This window comes from Sturnira hondurensis, unplaced genomic scaffold, assembly GCF_014824575.4.
Source record: "Sturnira hondurensis isolate 20B ecotype Veracruz unplaced genomic scaffold, ASM1482457v3 Scaffold0013994, whole genome shotgun sequence".
Lineage (NCBI taxonomy): Eukaryota > Metazoa > Chordata > Mammalia > Chiroptera > Phyllostomidae > Sturnira > Sturnira hondurensis.
In genome coordinates this window covers 773,478-798,020 of record NW_028086625.1, presented here as the reverse complement: position 1 = coordinate 798,020, position 24,543 = coordinate 773,478, and the positions used below count along the sequence as shown (strand labels likewise).

At 46.9% G+C, this 24,543-nt stretch overlaps 2 protein-coding genes across 3 annotated transcripts in view; both read left to right on the top strand.

Moving 5' to 3' along the window:
* The first annotated feature begins 3,718 nt into the window (after positions 1-3,718).
* On the top strand, positions 3,719-10,100 carry CFP (complement factor properdin). The gene is made up of 9 exons (XM_037062383.1): positions 3,719-4,581; positions 4,667-4,817; positions 6,256-6,431; positions 6,843-7,013; positions 7,150-7,341; positions 7,529-7,702; positions 7,968-8,159; positions 8,317-8,428; positions 9,871-10,100. Exons 1-9 carry the CDS (start codon positions 4,503-4,505, stop codon positions 10,034-10,036), a joined length of 1,413 nt encoding a protein of 470 aa, XP_036918278.1. The 5' UTR covers positions 3,719-4,502; the 3' UTR covers positions 10,037-10,100.
* Positions 10,101-14,173: 4,073 nt separating this feature from the next.
* Positions 14,174-24,543, top strand: part of SYN1 (synapsin I) — a 46,548-nt gene continuing 36,178 nt past the window's right edge. For both annotated transcript variants that reach the window (XM_037062378.1, XM_037062377.1), the window contains exons 1-3: positions 14,174-14,662; positions 22,894-22,951; positions 23,054-23,145. In XM_037062378.1, the coding sequence (XP_036918273.1) occupies positions 14,286-14,662; positions 22,894-22,951; positions 23,054-23,145 (527 nt within the window). In that variant the 5' untranslated portion in view covers positions 14,174-14,285. The remainder of the gene's footprint in view (positions 14,663-22,893; positions 22,952-23,053; positions 23,146-24,543) is intronic.

Sequence of the window (24,543 nt, the reverse complement as noted above, 5' to 3'; positions counted from 1 at the left end):
TGCTGGATGCTGCTAGCATTTTTTTTCCTGATGCTGTGAGGGCTCAATGTGACTGGCATTGCTGTGTATAAAAGGTTATGAGGGTGTGAGATTGACTGAGAGAGAGAGAGTATGATATTCTGCATCAGAAACAGTAGTAGAGACTGTAGTTTGGTAACTGGGTGTGAAAAAGAAACTGTAGAAAGCTGCGGCTGCGTGTATCTCTGTGTGAAATCATGTGTGAGAGAGTAGAAGTTATAACCACAAACTTGACATTGTGTTTGTGTGAGAAATTCACTGTACAAATGAATGAGTGATTAAGATACTGTACAAGAAACTGGTGATGTGTGCGAAGTAATATTTATGAGAAGGTAGTAGGGACTGCATACCAGCCACTGTTTGACCAGGTGATGGTGAACAAGACAAACAGAGTGATCAAAACAAGGTGTGAAAGCCTGTCAGCTTGTCAGGGACTGTGTGTAGGCAAAAAAATTCACGGTATGTAAACAGGTATCTCAGTGTTGGGAGATGGATTGTGTGTGAAATTGTTTGTGTAAGGCTGTTGTATCAGTTAAAGTCATGGGAGCACATGTGTGAAGTTGATTGTATGAGAGAAAATGGCTGTGGGGCCAAATGGGTACCTGAGACACAAAATAATGAGAAATGCATGATTATGTGTATGAATATTGTTTGTGTGAGAGTAGCAAAGACTGAGAATCTGAGAAAAAGGGGCTGGGGCTGGGAGAGTATTAGAGGCTGCAATTGTGTGTATACGTGCGTGTGTGTGTGTATCTATACCTAGAACTAATAGGAAATTACTCGACATTTACTACTCCAGTCTAGCCCATAGGTTCAGGGACTGAAAGTGAAAGCGAAAATGATGATGAGACTGAGTGTGTCTGAAATGGTGCAAGAGGCCCCATACATGTAAGAGATGATAAGAAATAAAGTCAGTGCTGTGTGAAAGTCAGTGCTGAGCAGTTGTGTGAGAGTATGGGTCTGTGAAACATTTCATAAGAGTATAAATCAGACTATATTTCTGTGAAAAACAGACTGCAGGACACTGAGAGACTGTGTGATTGGTGTAGCCAGGAAACCAGCAAAGCTGTAGTTGAGCTTGAGGCTACATGATAAACTAACCGATTACAATGATGGTAAATGACCAAGATGGACATGAGAGACTGTGTATAAGGCTTACTGAGAGCCTAGTACCAATTGCGAATTAGTGGCCACAGATGTCAGAAACTGACAGGGAGAAAGATCATGACACTGGGCGGCTGAGGCAGTGTCTGGGAAACCGGCTGTGTGTCTGTGTGTGAAACTTTGCAAGAGACTTTATTAAATCCTATAAATCAGACTGGTATGTTGGAAGCTGCTTGAGAAGAAATGTGAGACTAGGTTAAGACAATGTCTGAGATACTATGTAATTATGTATATGTGTGAAACTTAGTTACAGTCAGAAACTGGATATGTGAAATGGGGCCTTGAGTATGAAGAAGTAGGGGAGATGGTGATTGTGTGTTTGTGTGTGTGCGAAAAACTTCATAAGAAACTAGTGGTGGCTGTAAATCAGTAACTTGGTGTATGTGAGAAAATGACAGCCTAAATCAATGGTGTCAAACTCATTCTCACTGGGGGCCACATCAGCCTCACAGTTGCCTTCAAAAGGCCGAATGTAACTTTAGGACTGTATAAATGTAACTAACTCCTTAACTAGAGGCAAGGAGCTCAGCACTGCTGCTGGGTAGAAACAAGGTGGAGGGCCGGATTCAGCCCGTGGGCCTTGTGTTTGCCACCTTTGCCCTAAGTGGTTGAAACATCAAAAGGTGTGAGTCTGTGTGCAGGTGGAAAACTGACTGGTGTGAGTAAATATTGGTCATGTTGGCTGAGTGAGACAGGCTGTAAGATACGATTGTTAGTAGGAGATGATTGTTAGACTGGGAATCCGTGACAGAGAAAATGCCTCCTTGAGTGAGTGAGAGAATATCTGAGAAGCTGAGTGAGCCCATTCACATGAGACTTCAGTAGAGGCCATAAATCCAGAACTGCGTGTGTAACTATGTTTAAAAATAGAGAAAATGATCGACACAGAATGAGAGTGCATGAGAGACTGTGCAGTAAATATGCCAGGCCTATGAGAAAATCCCCTTGTTTGTCCTTGTCCTTCTCAGACCCCTCCTCCTCAGCCCCTGTGCTCCATTTCCCCTCAGTTCTCCAAAACTTGAAATGCCGGACTTCCCCTGGGCTTTGCCTTGGTTCCCTTCCTCCTTCTCAGAACTCTGGTCCAGTCTGGGCATTTGAGACACTATCCCCCCACCCCCACCCTGGTGACACCCACATTTTTCCTTCTAATCTAGACTCTCCCTCTTAGCAGTTCACAGAATCTCTCCAGTTTTATTTATTTCTGCATTCAGCAAATTTTTGTTGAACCCTGCAGACACAGCAGTTAACACACCAGACAAAACAACTTACTCTTGTGGAGCTGGTATTTGAGAGAGGGCAGCAGACAAGAAACCTAAATACATTATACAAGGTGGCAGTACAGTAATTACATGAGACAAGACTCTCACTCTTTGTTTAAATAAGAAACCTGCAGAGTCATTTTATTGCCCAAATATGTGGGAGAAGAGGAAAGCACCGACAGTCCTCTTCCACAGTGAATCTTACAAGTATTTATTTATACAGTTTGGGATCAAAGGAAATACCAGTTATAACATTATTACCAGGGCAACGGATAATTAGATAAAGCAGCCAACCAGAAGTACAGGTTTCTTGAATTTGTTTTCACAAGATAACATACTGCTAACGCCTGAAGTCTTAGAATGCTAACAAGACCTCTTTGTTCAAAGCAAACTTTTTGAAACAGGCTTCTATTTTCAGGAAACAAGTACATCTCAGTGTCAACATACCTTATCGCCCATAAAACAAGATTAATATTCTTGAGAAAATTCTGTTTTAACAGTAAACCTGACCAAATCAAATTCTTTTACTCATGCAGAATGACATTTCTCCCTCTGAATGCAGGGGGGGATTGCCTTCCTACATTTCTTAAATGCCTTATTGTTATTTTAAATATTCTTGCTTTTAAAATGGCTCATTAAGGGTTATAAAAAGATAGCAAGTCCATGGGACTGAGTTTTACCTGCATGGAAAATGGGTAGAAGAGGAGTGAATTATTAACAGTATAATAAGCATGTAGAATAGTTTTTCTAGATGAGATCTACAAAGGAAAAGAGTGGTCAGGGACTGGAATGATGGTTCTTTAAGTATGGTCCCCAGACCAGTAGCAGCATTGTTACCTGGGAGTTTCTTAAAAATGCATGTTGTTGACCCCAGACCTGCATGATCAGAAACAGGTGCATCCCAGCAGTCTATGATTTGACCAACCTTCCAGATGATTCTGACGCACACCAAGGTTTGAGAGTCACTGGGCTACAGAGTGACAAGGGTGCCGTACAAAAGGGGTATCTGGGGAAGGCCTCTGTGAGGGAGGTGACATTTATCATTTGTGTATTCTTTTAGAGTGTAAGCCCCCTGGCGACCAGGATTTGGGGCTGTCTTATTCTCTGCTCCATCCAATGCTGAGAATAGCATCTGGCTCCAATAGGTGACCAATAGATGTTGGATAAAAGTATATAACAGACACAGAGCATCTACTATATGCCAAACACTGTGCTAAGGACTTAAAAAAAAAACAACTTAGCTCCCAAGTTTGGCAACAAACCCTATGATGTAGGCTCAGGGAGCGGGGTGTCACCTACCCAAGTTATTCTGATGGAATATGACCAAGCCAGTTCCCTCCCAAATACCCCCTCCACAGGCCCTAAGGTTGTCCTCAGCTGGGCCCCTGGGACAGCGGCCATCCCCAATTCACTCCTGAATTGTCCCCACACTCTTGCCACTTCCCCTTCTCACTTCCCATGTGCTGACCTCCCTTCCCCATGTTGACCACAAGGGACCTCCCTTTCAGGAAAGAGAAGGGTGGGTTAAGTCAGGATGGAAAATGAAGCAATTACCTCAATGCTAACTTCACCCCATGAGGAGGGACACACTCCTTTCAGCCTTGCTAAACATTCCCATGAAGTTGATCCCGTCATCATAGGGAGTGTGCATTTTACAGATGAAGAAACAGAGTCTCAGATTCAAGTGACTTGCCCAAGGTTACACAGCTAGGAAATTCGTCTTGCTCCAAACTCCTGTGCTTCATTTGCCTTCAGTAAGAATTTGGTCAAAGACCGTTGACTGAGTGCTGAAGGGTTGGTGGGTGGAGCGCGGGGTGCTAGGGATACAGTAACAAAACTGGACTGAGAGGGAGACAGGAAGTAGGGAGGGCTGAGTGGAGAAGGTGGCACAGGGGCAGAAGTGACAAGGGAGAGGTGGGAGCTGTAAAGACCTGCCCTCCCCACCACTGCTGCTCTTTGCCCTCCCAGTTCCTCCTGCCCCTGGTTCCTCTTTCCCGCTGACTCCCAGAGCAGGTCAGCTCACATAAACCCAGGCAGGGCTGCAGGAGTGCAGTGCTCAACATGCCTACTCCAGCACGGGCTTCTTGGTCACTGCTGCTGTGGCCACCACTGCTGCTGCTACTCACCCTGCCAGCCACAGGTAAGTGAGTGAGACCAGCGTGCCCCCAGAGGGGCCTGGGGCCACCACATCCCTGACCATACCCCCTCTCCCCACCCTGTTACAGGCTCAGACCCTGTACTCTGCTTCACCCAGTATGAGGAATCCTCAGGCAAGTGTAAGGACTTACTGGGGAAAGGTGTCCGTGAGGAAGACTGCTGTCTCAACCCTAACTATGCCTTCCAGGAGCCTGGCAGCAAGCTCTGTCAGGCATGCAGGTTAGGGGGAGCCGGGGGTTGGGGGAAGGCAGGAAGGACTGGCAGCAGGGCGACCCAGAACTGAACTCTTTTCCTTTTCTGGGATTCCTAAGGATGATTCCAAGGTCCTGATCATGACCGTAGCTCTGGATTTTTCAGCCTTTGTTCTATTGACATTTAGGGCCAGAAAATTATTATTGGGGTGGGGGCTGACCTATGCATTGCAGGGTGTTTTGTAACATCTCTGGCCTCTTAATTGTTAGATACCAGTAGCAACTCCCCACACCAGTTGTGATATCCAAAAGGTCTCTAGACATCAGTGAATGTACTGCTATAGCTTACATATCTTGAGCACTTTCTGCATACTGGAAGCATTGTGATTGGGAGCAATACAGGTATTTCTTCTTTTTAAAGATTTTATTTATTTAATTTTAGAGAGAGGGAAAGGAAAGGATAAAGGGAGAGAAACATCCATGTGTGAGAGAAATACCGATTGGTTGCTTCTCACACACCCCCAACCGGTGCTAGCCGACAACCCAGGTGTGTGCCCTGACTGGGAATTGAACCGGTGACCTTTCACTTTGCAGGATGACACCCAACCAACTGAGCCACAGCAGTCAGGGCTAACTCGGGTATTTCTGAAGGTGGCTCGAGTCCCCTAATTGTGATGACAGCTCATGTTGAGTACTTACTGTATACAGAGGCATTGTGGAGGCAAGTTTGGGGAATTCCGAGGGCAGCTCCAGGCTCCTAATTATGATGACACTTTACATTCACTGAGTACTTCCAGTCTACCAAGTGCACTGCAGAGGCAGTGGGGGGATTTCTGAGGGTAGTCATGATGGCCACTTACATGTATTGAGCATTTACTGTATGCCAGACTTATTTTCTAGCTGCTTACTGTAGATCCCAGATACACTTTGGGGATAAGAAGCTTATGAGTTTTTTTAAGGTAGTTCTGGACCTCTAGTCATGTCAACAGTTCACATCTATTTAACATTATGCTGTGCAGGTGTTTGAGGATAGATCTGGCATATTTCTGACGGGTTCTCTGAGCTCATCGGGATAATTGATCCTATCTATTAAGCACTTCCTGTTTGTACAATGGTGGCCTGGTGGGTTTCTGACTTGAGTTCTGGATCCCTAGTCCTTACATTTGCTTACTGCATGCCTGGCACTGTCCTTGGGGGACTTGAAAGGATAGCAGCCCAAGGTCCCTGATTATGAAGGTAAATGATATTTATTAAGTACTTACTGTGTGACTATCTCTTTCCATTCAGTCCCCTAACATCCTAAGAGGTAGGTACTCTCATTATTTCACACATATTTGTCCCACACCCCCACCTATGCCTGCCCACACTCTACAGTCCTATAGGCTATCCTTGCCAGCTTGCGCCAGGATGGGAGGGAGATAATAGAAATATATAAACACACACACACACTTCTCTTCTCTCTGCAGGCCCCCACAATGGTCAGTGTGGTCCAGTTGGACTGCCTGCTCAGTGACCTGCACTGAAGGCTCCCAGCTGCGGCACCGGCGCTGCATAGGCTGGGGCGGACAATGCCCCGAGAAGGTGCAGCCTGGGACCCTCGAGTGGCAGCTGCAGACCTGTGAGGACAAGCCATGTTGTCCTGGTGAGGAGGATCAGCAAGACAGGCATGCACTGCCTGTTATTGGGTGCTGGGAATAATTGGGGCAGAGGCCCTGAGGGTGCACAAATAATTGGGCAGTGCCTGATATTTGTGAGGCTCTAAGGAGGAGGCAAGTGTGGCTTTTATTTTGAGTGATACGAGGTATGGGAGAAATGTAATCTGATTTGGGTTGTGACCTCCTTGATGTCAGGAGGAAGACAGTCTGTGTGATGAGGGGTGAAGCAGAGGGATCCGTGTGTAGGTTACTGCAGTAGTCCAGATGAACGATGATGGTGGACCAAGTGTGGCAGAAGATTCGGGGACAAGATTAGCTGATGTGGGGTACATGAGGAAACAAGGACCCCAAACAACACCCCTAAACTCCATCCTGTCCCTTTCTCTTCTCTCCCACAGAGATGGGTGGCTGGTCCGACTGGGAAGCCTGGGCACCTTGCTCTGTCACCTGTGCCAAAGGGACCCGGACTCGCCGTCGAACATGTAATCAGCCCACCCCCAAGTGTGGGGGCCACTGCCCAGGAGAGGCACAGGAGTCAGAGGCCTGTGACATGAAGCAGATCTGCCCCAGTGAGTGAGGGAAGCCACAGGGCACTGATGCAGGCACCCAGGGTGGGTCTGAGTGTTATAGCAGAGAACTTCCAGGGTGAAAGGACTTCAGCATGCATGACCACAGTTGGCCTCCTCCCACCCTACCCCACCACAGCACATGGGGCCTGGGCTGCTTGGGGCCCCTGGGGCCCTTGCTCAGGATCCTGCCATGGTGGACCCAACATGCCTGTGGAAAGACGAAGCCGCACGTGTTCTGCACCGGAGCCCTCCACGAAGCCCCCTGGGAAGCCATGCCCAGGGTCAGCCTATGAGCAGCGGGCCTGCAGCGGCCTGCCACCCTGCCCAGGTACATAGAGATAAAGGCCTCCGATGCTCTGCTCTTGATTTGGGCACAGAGGCTGTGCCATTTCATGGGATAGATCTTAGTCGATGTGACCATGGAGCTCTTCATTTGGGGATGGTCTGCCTCAACGGTCTAGGGGCTGAGGGGGGAGATCAAGGTGGCCTTTCCCTCACTCCTATTCCCCCAACAGTGGCTGGAGGCTGGGGGCCATGGGGCCCTGTGAGCCCCTGCCCGGTGACCTGTGGCCTAGGCAAGATCACAGAACAGCGGACATGTGATCACCCTGCACCCCAGCATGGGGGCCCCTTCTGTGCTGGTGAAGCTACCCGGACCCACATCTGCAACACGGCTGTGCCCTGCCCTGGTCAGCACCTCAAGATGCACCATTTCCATGCCTAAATCTCCACCCTTCTCTGCTGCCCAGTTCCTGCTTCTAATGCCTTGTTCCTGCCTCAAATTCCTTCATTCCTGGCCCTGATGCCTTGGTTCCACCTCTGATCCCCCCATTCCCACATCTGATCACCCCCACTCCCTCCCCTAGCACTCATTCCTTCCTTTCCTGGTGGGGGACCAACCCCCTCGCTGCCTCCCTTCTTTGGTGCAAGCCCCTGCTACTCCTGTCTCTGCAGTGAATGGAGAATGGGGAGCATGGGAGGAATGGAGCACCTGTGTCCGCCCAAAGATGCAACACATCAGCTGTCAGGAGATCCCAGGCCAGCAGACACGCTCAAGGAGCTGCAAGGGCCGCAAATTTAATGGACATCGGTGTCCTGGGGAGCAACAGGATATCCGGCACTGCTACAACATCCAGCGCTGCCTCTGTGAGTGCTCCCCAGACTCTCCTGTGAGGGTGGGCAGCCCACGAAGTGATGGAGATTTCTGACCGTCTGCCATGGATCCCATGTCCCTGTAGCCTCTGTCTCAGTAACCCGCTGAGACCACTAATTCTGACTCAGTGACTCCCTTCTCTTATTTCAGGGGAAGGCTCATGGTCAGAGTGGAGTACCTGGGGGCTGTGCACGCCCCCGTGTGGACCCAACCCCACCCGCAGCCGCCAGCGCCTCTGCAAGGCCCATCTCCCCAACTACTCGTGAGTGACGAGGCAGAGTGTACCTAAGAAGGGGTGACGATATTGCCATGTCAGCGTTTAGGGCAGGAGAGTCAGCTACCCCCAACCAGTGCTTCCATCAGTGGGGCCTAAGGTGCCTGCTCCACCAAGTGTCATTTCCCAGCTGCAGGAAGTGGGGGAAGCTAAATAAGAAGCTGAGAAGTAAGATATTGAAGGGAGAGTTAGTAGCCTCTTTGCCCTCAAGTCACTAATTCAGTTACTCAGCCATTCTCCCGTTTACTCAGCCCCAGGTGTGTCCATCTGCTCACTCTCTCAGTTACCCATGCTTTGATTGGCTTGTACAGTCACTCAGTCACTCATGCTTCTTCTATTCACTTTCTCATTGCTTCAGTCACCCATGCCTCCATGGCTGATTCGGTGTCTCACTCAGTGTCCCACTGTGCCCAGGCCTCTTTGGCAACAGTTGCAAATGAACACAATCCAGACCCCATGGATCTCCCAAGAGATCCAGGTAGGCAGGGCCCTGACAGAAGGCATATGAGGAATGGTTGGTATGTGGAAAAGGGACTGCCCCCTGAACCTGGGCTTGGGAAACTGATTGGGCATCCCCTGACAGGAAGGTGTCAAGACTGTGTGAGCAGAGTCCTGGACACAGGTGATCAGCCACTCAAAGTGTTTCCATGGCCAGGGTAGCCCAGATGTGGGAGAGGGTTAAAACACCCACTCATCCCTTCTTATTTCCACATAATGTACACCAAGCTAGTAGATTAAGTGGCTTGTTCCCATCTCATGAAAAGCCTACAATTTGGAAAGTGTTCTCCAGCTGTGGGGTTTGGAGGAGTCCTGAAGATGAGTTAAGGGTGTTGAATGGAGCCGTGAAGGACTTGGCAGAGTAAGGGAATGAATGGGGAAAGGGCTGATTGAGAAAATCAGGATGTGAGTGAATGGAGGGCTTGCCTAGTGGGAGAAATAACCCAGGCAAAGCCCATTCTGGACATGGGACTGAGTCTGGATAAAGTGGAAGAGGCAGAGATTGTCTTGGGTCGGAGATTTGGGTACAACAATAAGACCCTGAATGTCAGGGCTAATTGTTTTCCAGTGGGCAATGGAGAAAGAGATGTAGAGTTCTGGACGTAAGAGAAGGTAGCTTGTGTCAACTAGTAACAATCATTGGCATTTATTGAGTACTTATTGTGTACTAGGTACAACCCTGAGCAGTTTACCTAACTTAACTCGCTTATCCTCACTCAGCCCAGTGAGGTGGGTATTGTTATTATTACTTCCATTATTCCCATTTTTCAGATGAGGAAAAGTGAGACCCAAGGAAGATAAAGAAATTGCCCAATACCTCACAGTTTAAAAATAGTGTTAGGTACATAATATGCACTCAGTAAGAGCTTGTTGAAAGCATTCTTGCCTTCCCTGAGCTTCTCCCTTCCATTCCTCCCCTTCTAATGCCTCAGGCCCACTGTTACCATCGTTGAAGGTCAAGGAAAGAAGAATGTGACCTTCTGGGGGAAACCATCGTCAGTGTGTGAGATTCTACAGGGGCAGAAGGTGGTGGTGGAAGAAAAACGGCCGTGTCTACATGTACCTGTCTGCAAAGACCCTGAGGATGAGGAGCTCTAACACCTCCGTTCCATTCTGAGACCCTAACCTCCCAGACCTCAATAAAGCAGCCTCTTCCCCAAGAGTGGAGCAATAGCATCTTCTAAGCCAATAGGCACAGCACAGATAAAGGCACAGTGGGCTATTGTAGAAAACTATTTTCTACTATGGCCACAGTTTGGCAGGAATGAAGGCAAATATCCACCCCTTCCACCCTTTCACTGCTGCCAGAACCCCATTGTCTGCCCCTACCCCTACCCCTACCCCCTAGTGCCTGGGGCCACCCAGCACGTCCCTCTGCAGAGCTCCATTATGGGTTTCCTGTTTGGCTACCTGCCCTTCCAGGCACTTTCTGATTGGCTGGCGTGCTTTATCCATCTCCCCGCCTCCTAAAGCTCCCTAGGTTCCCACCCACCAGAGCCTCTGGGCTGGCAGATTCCACGTCAGTCCTGGGTGAACAGCAGCAGGCAGCAGAGGCGTGGCTGGGGTGGGCACCCTGCTGCACCAGCATGTGCACCTACGCACATCCAACAGCCCAGCTCCAGTGCTGCAATTAGTGGCGACAAATAGCTCTGGAGGGTGGGGGATGGCGAGGAAGTGCCTATGAAGAGCTCTAAACTGAGGTGGGGGCAAAGAGAAGCTGGAGTCAGCATCTGCCAGAAGAAGCGCAAACCCAGATACAGATTCCTGTTAGCATTTGTTCATTCATTCAACACTCATTACCATCTACTGTATACTAGAACTAAGTCTGGGCATCTGGGGTGGAGAAGGGCGAGTAGAAGGAGAGGACATCTGAACAAGGGAACAGACTCAGAATAGGTGATCCTGTCCTTGGAACATCTTGTCAACACTTACTAACAATAGTCCTGGACATGGTGGGGGATAGGGAAGAGGAGGAGTCAGAGTGGTTTGTGTCTCCACAGTGAACGGAACAAACCTAGACACAAATGCCCTTAGCACTTGCTCATTCACTTAGCAATTATGAATGCTGGGCCCTTGTAATGGGACAAAGTATAAGAATCATAATTATGGTGATAGCTAGTACTTAGAGAGTACTTGTGTGCCTGGTAGTGTTTTAAGCCTCCATAGCATGAATTCACTTAATTTACAATGAACCTATGAGGGTTATTATTATCCCCACTTACGAAGAAGGAAACAAACACTGATGGTAGCGGACTGGACATTTCTGAAGCCCCATGTCAGGGGCAAAATTTAGGACTTAGTCCTGTGAGTGGAGGAGCACATGTGTGTGGGAGGGTTCACATGGGAGATTTGTGACACCAGTTGTCTGGGTTGATTTTCCCTTGTGTAAAATGGGCTAGTTGATGGGTTGAGATGAAGACAAAGTTGATAAATATTTGGTCATCTTGGCAGAAATAAGCCAAAGTGAGGGGTTCTGGTTGCTAATACAGAGTATGAGAGAGGTATGTGTTTACAAGAAAGGAGAAGTTTGTGTGTATGCAGTGTAAATTGCGTATGGGTCTGTACAAAAATTAAGGATGTATTGAGTTTGTGCAGTGAGTGTGAAGTTACAACCATGTGTGTACTGTAACAATGTTATAGGGGTGTGTATGTGCACACATACACATGAAGGCAACATGGATATGTGTGTTATAAACATAGGTACACACAACAAACAAATGCATTCTTGGGGCCTTCTTTTAAATTCCTGCTGGAGAAGATGGAAAGAGTCCAGAGCCTTACCTCTGCCTCAAGGAGTTGACACACTCCTGGGGGGGGGATCCTCATTCTTCTGTAAAACAATCTACAAATATTAATTTATAGAAATTGAACCACCTGCAGAAAGGGAATGGTGACGGGGTCCATAAGTACTAGGAAACTAGAAATAGGACTTCTGAGAAGAAGCAGCCTAGCAACAGATTGTTAAGGAGCCAGAAAGATCTGTAGCCCTGCAATTACTCCTGTCCCCCAGAGAGGGCACCATAGGTCCAGCATAACTTGTTTACTTCACTTACTGAGCAAAAAACTGGGGCACGCATACTTTGAAATGTTGGGAAATACCCGATTTGGGGGGAGTTACAGAATGTGGGGAAAACTGGGGTATTAAGTGCTAGAGAAGGCATCCAGGAGGGAGGGGGAAAGAATGTCCAAAGCAAAGGACTGGAGGTGAGATGAGCTGGCTGAGGGGGGGGAGGAAGTAGAGGACATTTTGGAGGTATTTGACTTGAGCACTGTGGGAACCTAGGGGGAAAGGAGATGAAATACAAGACCTGGAAGAGGAGACTTTCTGAAGACCTTGGTCAAAGATGATCCTTGGGAGGATGAGGAGAGAACATTCCTGACAGAAGTCATGGCACATACAAAATGGAGTTTTCTCTCTCCCATCCCGCACCCTTAGAGATGAGTCAAAGGATCATTTTTAGTTTGAAGGCAAGCACTTGGACTCCAGATCGCACACCATTACTATGTTGTTTGAACAGGCCAATAACTTAATGAATGAAGAGTGGACACATGAATAAGTAAGTGGATGATTCATCTGAAAATCCTGCAGGCAGAAGAGGCTCCAAATCTGCCTACTTCTTGCCATATCTTCTACCTCATTTGGTTCACCCTCATCACTCACTATGGCCCACAAGGCCCTGCCCATCTGGTCCCTGATAACCTCTCTGACCTCATCTCCTGCGATAATGGCCCTTGAATAAGTTTTTCCAGCCATACTCACACCTGTTTCTGGAACATTCTTTTAAAAATGTGGGGATCACATAATGAACATGACCCTTTAGGAATGAATTGGAATTCTTGGGTCTCTTCATCTGTAAAATAGAAGTGATATTTACCATCCCATAAGATTGTTGTGAGGATTGGATAAGAAAATACATGTAAACAGCTAAGCATTTAAAATGGACTTGGGCTCTCATTGTAATCAGGATCTTAATAGGAGCTGACAAAATGGCTTTCACAGCCCACCTCTGTCAAGACTATAAGGCCATTTGCTCACATCACAAACATTTGACACCTACTGTGTGCATACCCTAAGGTGTGTCTTCCCCTGTGGGAAGTTTTGTGGTGCAGAGGGAGACAGTTGTGGGCACTGATACTTAGTTATTGTGGGTTTTGACTGTGTCCAGGGCAAACAACTGGACCCAGTGTGTGCGACCTAGTGTGTGTGTAGAGAAGGATAGGTGTAGTTACATCGGGGCTAGAGTTCAGGGAATGCAGCTGTGTGGTCGATCTAGATTTGTCCATCATTGTCTGTGGGTATGTGTTTTGTCTGGATGTGCATACTCATGTGAGTTTCGCTGGTTCTGTGTGTGTTGGTGTGGTGCCTGTGTGCATGTATGCATGCATGCCCTTGTGTGTTACCCTGGGTTTGTGTGTTTAGATACTTCAATTGGTGCGTACCAATATTTTTTTGTCTGTACATGCCTTCGTGTGTTTCCTTACTTTTGTGTGTGTCTAAATGTATTTCCACGTGTATGTTACTCCCCGTGTGCTTCCAGCACCCCTGCCAGGGCAAGTATGTGTACCCTGCCCAAGTCCCAGCCTCCACCTGTCTAATGCTGTCTATACTTCCCTTGCACCTCTCCGCCTAGCTGAGTCTGTGTGTACTTGGGCAACTTATCTATCCGCGGGGTACTGCGTGTGACCCCCACCCCTCGCTTTGAGCGCGTTCTCTACTTTTGTGTCTCCGGATGTGCCTCCATTTCCACCCCCACACGCCTTCCGTGGTGCATATCAACACTGGAAACCGAGTATTTGCGGAGGGTCCTGTGTGTGGGTGCAACTGGGTGCGCAGACCAGAATGAGACGGGGTAGGGGGCTTGCGTGACCACCCACTCCGACCTTTGCTTCAAGCACCCACCCCGCCCCCACTCCCCAAATTGCGCAACCCCGACCAGTGGGGGGGGAAGGGAACAGGATGCGGAGTGGCGCTTGCGCACGGCCCCCTTCAGCACCACGGACAGCGCCTTCGCCCCCGCCGCTGGAGCGCGCCACCGCCGCCCCGGCACTAAAGGCGCGCTGACGTCACTCGCCATTCCTCCTCAAACTCCCCTTCTCTGTAGTCATGGTCGCGTCCGCGCTGCCGCTGGCCCGGCCGGACTGCACCACAAGGGGCATCAGATAGGGGGGCACGGGCGCGACCATCCGCGCTGCGGCGGTGGCGACTCAGCGCTGCCTCAGTCTGCAGCGGGCAGCGGAAGAGTCGCGTCGTGCCTGAGAGCGCAGCTGTGCTCCTGGGCCCCGCGCAGTCTGCCCCCGCGACTCCTCACCAAACTGCTCCTAGGACCCCCTGCCCCGCTCCGCAGCCATGAATTACCTGCGGCGCCGCCTGTCGGACAGCAACTTCATGGCCAATCTGCCAAATGGGTACATGACAGACCTGCAGCGCCCGCAGCCGCCCCCGCCGCCACCTGCTGCCCCCAGCCCTGGGGCCACACCCGGTCCCGGGACCGCCACTAACGAAAGAGTCTCCTCGGCCGCCCCGGTGGCCTCTCCGGCCGCCCCTAGCCCTGGGTCTTCAGGGGGAGGTGGCTTCTTCTCGTCGCTGTCCAACGCGGTCAAGCAGACCACTGCGGCCGCAGCCGCTACCTTCAGCGAACAAGTGGGCGGCGGCTCTGGGGGCGCAGGCCGTGGGGGTGCCGCCGCCAGGGTGTTGCTGGTCATCGACGAGCCCCACACCGACTGGTAAGCCACTGCCGTGGACGTCTCCCTGCGGGCCTGGGTCCCCAGATGGTTCCGTGACGAGCAATTACCGAGAACCACTTGTGTGTCCCGCATCTGACGCCCTCACCTAAACCCTTTTCCTTTAAATTATGCTGGGCGCTCTCTGTATGCCCCGTCCTTACCCTCACCTCCCCACCACCAAGTCCTCGATCCATACTGGAAGCAATTATCTGGCGCCTGCTATGTACCTCCTTCCCAAAAGCCTGGGCTTCCATATATCCTGTGAACATTTGAGAGCCGAATGTGCCCTGTCCACCTGCCTAACCCTCTCACCAAAGGCCTTGTCCTCTAATGGATCTCGTGAGCATTTATCAAGTATGTGCAGTGTACCTCAGTGGGAGCCCTTCCCTAAGGCCTTTGGCTTCCATGAATTTTGTGAACATTCATTGAGAGCTTGATATGTGTTTTGTCCCCCTCAACCCTTCCCCTAAGGCCTTCACTCTAATAGATCTTGTGAGTATGTATCCAGAGTGAGCTATGTGCCCCACCCCAGTCCTCCCCTCCAAGACCATTTAAACTATTCAGTGACATCGAATAGTCTGAGTGCCTGCTGTGTATCTCACCCCAGCTTCTCACCGAAGGTGTTGCCATGAATGGATCCTGTGAGCCTTCATTGAATGCCCTCTGTTTGTCCCAACCCCAGGCCCCTTCTCGAGGACCTATTTCTTAAAAAACCTAGAAAGCATTTATTTAATGCTTGTTATATGCCCCATCCCTAAACCCCTTTCTCAAACATACCATTTTCCTCAAATGAGTCCCAAGAACATTTTTGAACCTTCTCTGTGTGACTCATCTTCAGACTTTCTTCCCCAAATCTTTTTCCTACAATGGATCTAGAATGCATTTATTGAGTGCCTCCTTTATCCCTCATTCTCAAGCTATTCTTTCAAAGATCTTTTCTTTGGTAGACCCACCTAGCACTTATCCACTGCCTACTGTGTGAGCTTTCTCTAAAGACTCTTTCCTCCAGTGTATTCAGGAAGCATTTATTGAGGGCCTACTGTTTACCCCGTCCTCAAACCCTTTCCCCAATGCCTTTCCTCCAGTGACTTCAGTCTGCATGTATTGAGCACCTTCTGCATGATCCAAATTTCAACCCTCTCCCTAAAGGCCTTTGCCTCCAATTAATACAATAATCAGATATCCAGCACTGTGTGCACCATTTCAATCCCTCTTTCCAAAGACCTTATCTTTTTAATCACTCCTTGGAGCATTTGTGGAGCATCTGCTGTGCACCTACTTTGGTGCCTTTTCCACAAAAGTCTTTCCTCTCCTTGGAGGAAAGACTTTTAGGATCAAGCTTACATAGATCAAGTTACTGCATCTTCAATCCCCTTCCCCCAGAGGTTTTCTCCAATTGATTATATGCCCATCCCTAGCCCGCCCTCCCCAAATATCTTTTCTTTGAATGGATTCAGTGTGCATTTATTTCCTGTCTGCCAGGCAGCCAATTCTAATTATCTTCTCCCAAAAGCCCTTTCCTCCAATGGCTCCTGCAAGTATGTATGGAGTGACTTCTGTATGCTATATGTTCACACCTCCTCCCCAAAGTTCTTTTTCTTTTAGTGGTTCTGGTGAGCATTCCTCCATTACCCGAACCTGCATCAATCATAAAACCTCTCTCCAGGGTCCTTCCTTTGATAAATCTAGAGCCCAATTTATAAGGGTTACCCCCTTTCTACTCCCTTCAGTGTCTCTAGGATTCCCTCTCCCACTCTTAAGTCTATACCTCAAAGGGACTTCTATTTAAGCCACTAAACATGTTTTGAGCACCTACTATGTAAAAGTCATTCCAAGTATGGAGGTTCTGGCACTGTCTCAAGTGCTCCCTCCCCGGGGGTCTACTTTAGTCTAAATATATTGAGTACCACTTCTTTACTGGTTAGACAACGATGCCCTACCCTAGCGGTCTTTATATTCAGAACCATTTATTCATTCTACAGATATTAATTGCACACTTTTCATGTGTCAGACTGTGGGAGACATTTATTAAGCACTACTATATACTAGGACAACCCTTCCTTCAGTTCTTCCTTCTAATCCTAACCACAAGCTGGATTCTCTATAGCTTTTTCTCTACTTAACACCACGATTCTTTAATGAACACTTATTATATACTACTAATAACTCCTTATTCATTATTTATTTTCCTCCGCCTCTTGTAGCCCTAATACCCCTTCAACAATCTTCACCCTGCTTTCCACGTTACACAATCCTGAAAACTCTTAATGTGCACCTACTATATTCTGGCCAGGTTCCCTCCCTCCACTTAGCAGCCATCTTCCCAACTGCCACTTTCCCCAAATAATCCAAAAAACATGTATTAGTCTCTCACTGTATTCGGTTCAAACAACCACATTCCCATCCCTGCAGCAGGCTCTTCTAGTCTTTTCTGCAACAATCCATAAAGCATCTGTTGAACACATGCTACAATTCCTTCACCAACACCCACTCACACAGATGCCATCTTCCTGGCTAAATTTGCTCCACTGACGTCAACAAACCTTCAAGAGGCCCCTTCTAAATATTGGTAACCACCCCCTTTTAGATATTTCTTCTCCACTCCGACCCTCCAGGCAGATGCTATGCTGCTTTTTCCTTCATTCTGGCAAACCATCTTGATTACCTACTGAATATTGACAAGACTATTCCCCTTTCCATAATCATAACTCCAGTGTTTTCCATTTTTCTTCTAATTTGTCCAGCAAGCATTTATTGAGAACCTGCTGAATTCAATGAAATATTCTTCTCTTCCCCTTCTGCATCCCAGAAACGCCCCCCCCCTTATCCCAGCAGCTGCTCCAGTCTTCTTCTAGTCAATCTAGCAAATATTTATTTAGTACCTACTATAGATGAAGTAGGATGGATAAAGGGAGAAAGCCTTGTACACCAGGCTTAATGTTGGGAACAGAGACCTTTACATCACCAACTTGCAGACATTCAGAACTACACAAGTTTTAGTGATCTCAGCCTGGAATAAAGGAGGAGTTGTACAAACTCTGATGGATTGTACACCTAAATACAATCTGACACCTTTCCCACCAAACCTCACCACTCTCATTCCTTTTCATGTCTTGAGTCCTCCATGATGTAAAGTTGCGGACTCTGAGTTGAGATTCATCTTTCCTTTTTGGAGATAATTTAGTCAAATATTTTCCAAACTGTGGACTACCTGTTACCATCATTTCATTTGCTTCATGAAGTAGAATAAATGAAAATAGAAAATAACAAGGTATATTGCATATAAGTAGAATTATTATTCAACAAAAGTGTTACTCCAATAAGAAATATAATCAATAATATATGACATATGTTATATATGACATATACTATAATAATACATTTACTATATAAAGGGTTAACTGTATATAATATATATGTGTGTGTTTTCTTCATGAAGTGGAATAAAATAGAATAGGAAATTTCAGACTCTACTGCACATAGTAAAGATAACTAGTTACTGAACTTTCATTCTAAGTATATATGTATATTTAAACACATTCTACTATACATTCTAGATACATCTACACATAATACGTAATATACCATATATTATATGTTATATATTATATAAGACAGCCTGTATTATATTTGCTTTATAACATATTGTGTGTGTCTTATATAATAAATATTATATGTATAGGGTGGGTTGTTATGTAAACATGTATGTAGTGGGTTATATAAACTATATTTTTTATTGTGGCTTCTTTTCTGGGACTTCCCTGGAAGCAGACCTTGAGACTCTGAGATTTGTGTGCAGATTTCTTGGGGAGAGCTCTGGGGAACAGCACCTGTTGTGGGGGAGGAGTGGGGGAAGCAAGAGTTGGCAGAAGGAATGGTTGAGCTATGATGCAGCCACAACAGAAGCCTCAGCCAATCCTCTGGAGAGCTCTGGAGCTGTGAGGACCCTCCAGAGTTATCCCAATGGAGTTGGGGGAGCCATGATTCTGAATTCCTGCATCAGTCAGTTGTTGACTGTAGGCTTCTTCCTTGGAGGAAAAACAATCTTGGGGAAGGCAAATTTGTGGTACAGAGGGCAATTCTCAGGGTGGGACAGCATTGTGAAGCTTCAGCAGTAGCTGTTCCCAGACGTTGGGGGATAGATGTGAAGGCAAATGTCCACCTCTTGTGCTGCTCAGGTTCACTTACTCCTTAGAGTGAGTCCATCCCACCTGGGAACACCACTTCCAGGACTGTAATTGGCCTTATTTTCTGGTGGTAACTTGAAAGGGCATGGTTAGTGGGATGAACCACAGCCTCCACTGTCAGTTAATAAATGTGGCATAAATAAATGATATGCATTGTCTTCTATACATTCTAGATTCCCCTTACCCTCAGCTAGCACCTCTCTTAGTTTCGGGAGCTTACCTGCTTCATGATCCATTCCCTCATCCTTGAGAGATCCCTGAGCCCTTGGTCCCCATGCTGTTCTCAGCCTGTGGCTGGTGTTCTTGTCCACTTGCCATCAAAGTTGAGCAAGGAGTACCAACAAATACCCAGGTACATCACTTGGGTGCCTCCCTGCCCCCACTGTGTAACCGCAGCCCTGACTCCTCCTGATGATCAGGATCATGTACCCCTGCCCAGACAGTGACTCTTCTTCTGGTCCACTGGCATGTGAAACCTGAAGTGTCCAGATAGCACTCAAAGCTTAGAATGTAATGGGATTCTTGCTGTGTCCCCTGGTAGCAGTGTCCCCCCTTGGAGAACCAGGACCTCTAACCTTGCAGAGCTCTGAGGAAACAGGAAGCACACATTCCAAAAGTGGATCACTGGGATTGATGGTAAGCTGGGCCACTCCTACTTTCACCTCTGAGTCCCCAGACCCATGTATTTTACATATTACAAACAAAGCACAAACGATGGTCATTGATTTAGGGTATATGCCGGGTTTTGAGGATGATGCTCTGTTCTTGCATGGTATTACATCTAAGCTGTGGTTACAAGAAGTTTCCTAACTCTTTCAGGCCAGCAGCTTCTGGTGTGGTGTGGTATATAAGGTCATCTGTTGATTCTATGGTAATGGACCCACTTTTGCACCTCCTTTGCTGTTTGATGTAAGGTTATGTGGGATCCCATACTTGTGGAACACATACTATGTAAGCCCTTGGTCAGTGATGCTGGCTAAGGTCCTGCAGTCAGGAAAGGCCAACCCATACATAAAATATTCCAGTCAAAATTAATCATTACTCTTTACAGAGTGGAGGAGGCCACAACGTAGCTGGTTGGGTTTTTTTTTGAGAAATGGTCCATGTCAGAGACTCACTATTGGTCTCTGTTGCCAGCAGGTTGAACATTCTGCAATGATTCTGTAAGCTTCCGCATATAGCTTCTATCTCTGTTACTCTTGCCGCTTCATACATGTGCCTATCTGCCAGCACTGGGGTGACTGAATCAAAAGCCTGGCTGGCATCATCTGGCTGACTCATTCTGTCTACCTGGTTGCTTAGTGCCACTTCACAGTGGATGATGTCTGGTGGGTGTTAACATAGAATAGAAAGATCTTTGCTCCTCATTGTACTTCACCTCCACTCCTTTATGTCCACCCACATTTTTGTGTCCCAGACCTCCTTGTTCTAATTTTCCAATATGTTTCTTTCGAAGCCTCTGACAAATCGCCAGGCCATTCAGTGAATATATATTCTAATTACGGGCCACTTCTCTTTCCCCACAAAGTAGATGGCCAGGTGTACAGCTCAAAGCTTTGCCCATTGGAAGCTCTGCCACTGTTTTCAAGACCTCTCTGAGTGGGGCTACAGTGTAGCCACTGTCCATTTTTGGCTTCCACTCACCCACCAAGGCAATCCATTTATGAAGCAAGCTTAGGCTTTTTCTCCCTTCATCCACTGGTTGTAAGGAGTCCCTTCAAGTGAGCTGAGGGAGGCACTAGCACAATAGTGTGGATGACAGACATGGGCATCTGGGTTACCTGCTCAGGAAGCTTGGTTTTCCTATTTGGGGTCAATCCTGGCTGCTGGACCTATCTGACTTTATTAATTGGCAGGACCTAGCTTGTAATGGACATTTCTGGATGCATAGTTACTTAACCCCATGGTTAAGCATTCTGTCTCTATTGGGGCCCAGTACTACACCAAGATTTGTTTCTCAAAAGGTGTGGAATTCTCTGATGCACATGGCGTGGCCTTGCTCTAGAACCTCAGGGGCCTCCCACTCAAGCTTCCCTTAAGCTCTATACTGCATCTTTCCCCACTATTGACACCTCCAGTATCAGAGGAGCTGCTGGATCATATGGCCTGAGTGGCAGGACTGCTTGCGTCATGGCCCAGACCTGCTGCAGAACACTTTGAGTCAACACAGTGTGTCAGGGGCTCTCTGTGCTTCACCCCCTACAAATGATGGTTCCTCATTGCCTGCTAGCTGCTGGGTGACTCAGTTCCGGAATGGTATTAGAGTCTTCTCTGTGGCTTGACTTCTCTGGCCCACTGTTTTAGGTTAGGTTCTCTGGAAGCAGGTTTGGAAGCAGAAATTTGCATGTATGAGACTTATTGGGTATGAGGGAGGGGAGCACGGGGGTGGGATGGGATGGGAGTAATAGAAAACTGTACTTGAAAAATAATTAAATAAATTTAAAAAAATTAAAAATAAACCAAGGGGGAGGGTAGAAGCAAGGGAGGGAGGTGGGTTTGGCTGAGGTGGGAGTGGAGTGGTAAGGGGAAATGCAGGCAACTGTAATTAAACAATAATAAAATAATTTTTTAAAAAGAGACTTATTGGGGAGTACCTATGGGATCAACACCAGTAAGGAAGGCAGGGTTGGACAGAGGGAGAAACTGGTCCAGCGGTTGCATCAGAGGCCTTAGCTAACCCTAGGGGGAGCTCTGGGACTGGGATGATCCTTCAGAGTCAGCCTGTATTGAGGCAAAGAAGCTGGCTTTTGTACTCATTCAGATCAGGTATAAGTCATGAGCTGCCTGAAGTATTTGTAACCTTGGCTAAGGCAGTTCCCTGTGACGTAAGACAATTCCCAGTGGGACACAGCTGTGAGCCATCAACAGCTAATATTCAAGGTGTGTTGGCCTTGAAGAGAAGATCTGACCAGAGTATCCACTACACTTATGATCAAAAAAGTTTGAAAAATAGTGATATAGTTTGCAGTTATTTTATAAATAAAAAATACACAGGTCTTTAAAAGATTTTCTTCCAACCCTAGTAAGGGTTCAGTGTTAGTAATGGAGTGTGTGTGTGTGTGTGTGTGTGCATGTGTGTGTGTGTGTGTGTGTAGAGAGAGAGAGAGAGAAGTAAATAACTGTGTTCGAGGTCTTTGGGGTGTATTAGTCAACTCACAAGGGCCCATTTGTGCTACATGTATGTGTCATAGACCCTGATTGTGTGCATGTAGGTGACCTCAAGAATGGCTTGTCCCCTCACCCTGTTCTATGAGAAAATTGGGGATAAGCTTCTGTCCGTGGAGAAGTTTGTCAGGTAGGAAATCCTGGGTCTCGGGGAAGAGGCCACTGTAAACCTAGCCCAGCTGGGGGTGGACTTAGGGACAGTGACATGGCAGTTTATGATGTGCCTACTGCTGCTCTTACTCCTCTTCCCTCTTATCATTTCTGCTCATCTGTAGATGCATTCTTTCCCACCCCCATCATTGCAGTCTCCAGCTTCTGTAGAACCACCACCAGCCTGCACTCCTCAATCTGTCTCTCCTTTTCTGATATCTGTCCCATCCATGGCTGTTCTGTTCCTCACAGCACACAACCATATGTGATGAATGAGCTCTTCCTTGGGAAAAGGCCAGAGAGCCCGGATATGCTTCAGGCCATACAAGCAGACAGAGGCACTGAGACATACCCAGGCACGCTTCATATATTTGTATCTAATGTTCTTTTCCATTTACAAACCTGCGTGTAATTTCAAAATATGTTACAGTTTACAAAGCACTCCTCATTTTCTGAAGCTTTCCAAAAATATTTACAGTAGCAGTGTGACAAGCAGACCGTACTCTAAGAAATACCTGCTCTCTGGGGTTTAAGGACTTAATTTGAAGTTTGCAATATTCTTTCACATTTATACACCTCCATGAGGATTACTTTATTGTTTCTTTAATGTTCACAAAGCACTTTTTGAGTTTTCAAAGTATTTCAACAATCATAAATCACTTTATGGGCTTGGGTTTTGTCTTCCTGAGATTTGAGCATTAATGGATGTACTCTGCTTTTTCTGTACAGGGCGAAATACTTCAAAGGAAAGAAGATCCATGGAGAAATTGACATTAAAGTAGAACAGGTTAGTTGGAGCAGGTGGGCCTGGGGATCAACTGTCCAGATAGCAGACTAAGTGGTCATTTTTGTGTGATATGAGTGAATTGCTGAGTTTTTTCCTTTCTAGGCTGAATTCTCGGATCTCAACCTTGTGGCTCATGCCAATGGCGGATTCTCTGTGGACATGGAAGTTCTTCGGAATGGGGTGAAGGTTGTGCGGTGAGTATTAAAAGGGCAACTTGGTGTTATAGGAGAGGCATAAAGACTCCCTTAGATCTGAGGGAGAGTCTCCACCTCTGCACCTGTCCTGTGAGCAAGAACTTAGGCTCATAACAATAGCCAAGGTATGGAAGCAACCTAAGTGTTCATCAATGGACAAATGGATAAAGAATATGTGATATATATGTATGCACACACATACACACGTGTGTACATATACACACAAATGCACGTACATGTGTGTCTATATATGTGTGTGCATGTCCGTATATACATAAACACATGTGTGTGTGTATAGTCTGTCCAGAAGCTTCTAGCTGTGTACTGTGAAAAATAGAGACATTTATTGAAGAAGATACAAGATACAAGAAACATTGTACATATGACAATGACACCTCAGCCCCCTTCAAAGTAGGCACCTTGGGACCTCACACAATTCTCCCAATCACCATCAGCTACACCGTTGTATCTTCCTGAATCTCACTGACAGTCTGAAATCTCTTCCCTTTGAAAGGTGATTTTAGTTTTGGGAAAAGCCAGAAGTCACAGGGCACCAAATCTGGGCTGTAGAGGGGATGAGTCACCTGGGTGATTTGATGCTTCACAAAAAAACTCTGCATGAGATGTGATGCATGAGCAGGAACATTGTCGTGATGAAGCTGCCCATCATCAGTTGCTCATAGCTGTGGCCTTCTGAATCATCCAAGTCGTTTCTGTGGAGGAGCGTTCAGGGTTAGTGCAAAATCTGATGCAGATTTGTTGCTCTACTCACTCATTTTGAATTTGATGGCCACACAGTGCACATGCTCACTGAACAGCATCTAGCACCCCCACAGACTACTACAGTGAAGTCATCATTATTCACACATGCGCATTTCAGTCCACTCTCTTGGCTGCCAGGTTACATTGATATCATGCAAACTGTTCTTGTTATGCTAACAATGGTTGGACTTTTTCCAGACAAACTTCATACACACACACACACACACACACACACACACTCACAATGGAATATTATTCAGTCACGAGAGGGAAGGAAATTCTACCATTTGTGACAACATGGATGAACCTTGAGGACATTATCCTAAGTGAGATAAATCAGACAGAAAAAGACAAGTACTATATGACATCACTTATATGTGGACTTCTAAAAAGCCAACTCGTAAAAAACAGAGAGTTAAAATTGTGATTACCAGTGGTTTGAGGCTGGAAGAATATGAAAGATGTTATTTAAGGGTATGAACTTGCAACTGGTAGATAAATACACCCCGGAGATTTAATGTATAGTATAGTGAATGTAGACAAAAATGTCTCATAATCATCAAACATGCTAAGAGACTAGCAATTATTATTGCCACAAAAATTATTATTGCCACAATTATTCTGCCACAAAAATGA

What these genes read in the sequence shown, in the direction of transcription:
- CFP (XM_037062383.1), top strand. Translation starts at nt 4,503, where the DNA reads ATGCCTACTCCAGCACGGGCTTCTTGGTCACTGCTGCTGTGGCCACCA. An exon ending in AAGCTCTGTCAGGCATGCAG is followed by an intron (nt 4,818 to 6,255) that starts GTTAGGGGGAGC and finishes TTCTCTCTGCAG; the next exon opens with GCCCCCACAATGGTCAGTGT. An exon ending in CACGGCTGTGCCCTGCCCTG is followed by an intron (nt 7,703 to 7,967) that starts GTCAGCACCTCA and finishes CTGTCTCTGCAG; the next exon opens with TGAATGGAGAATGGGGAGCA.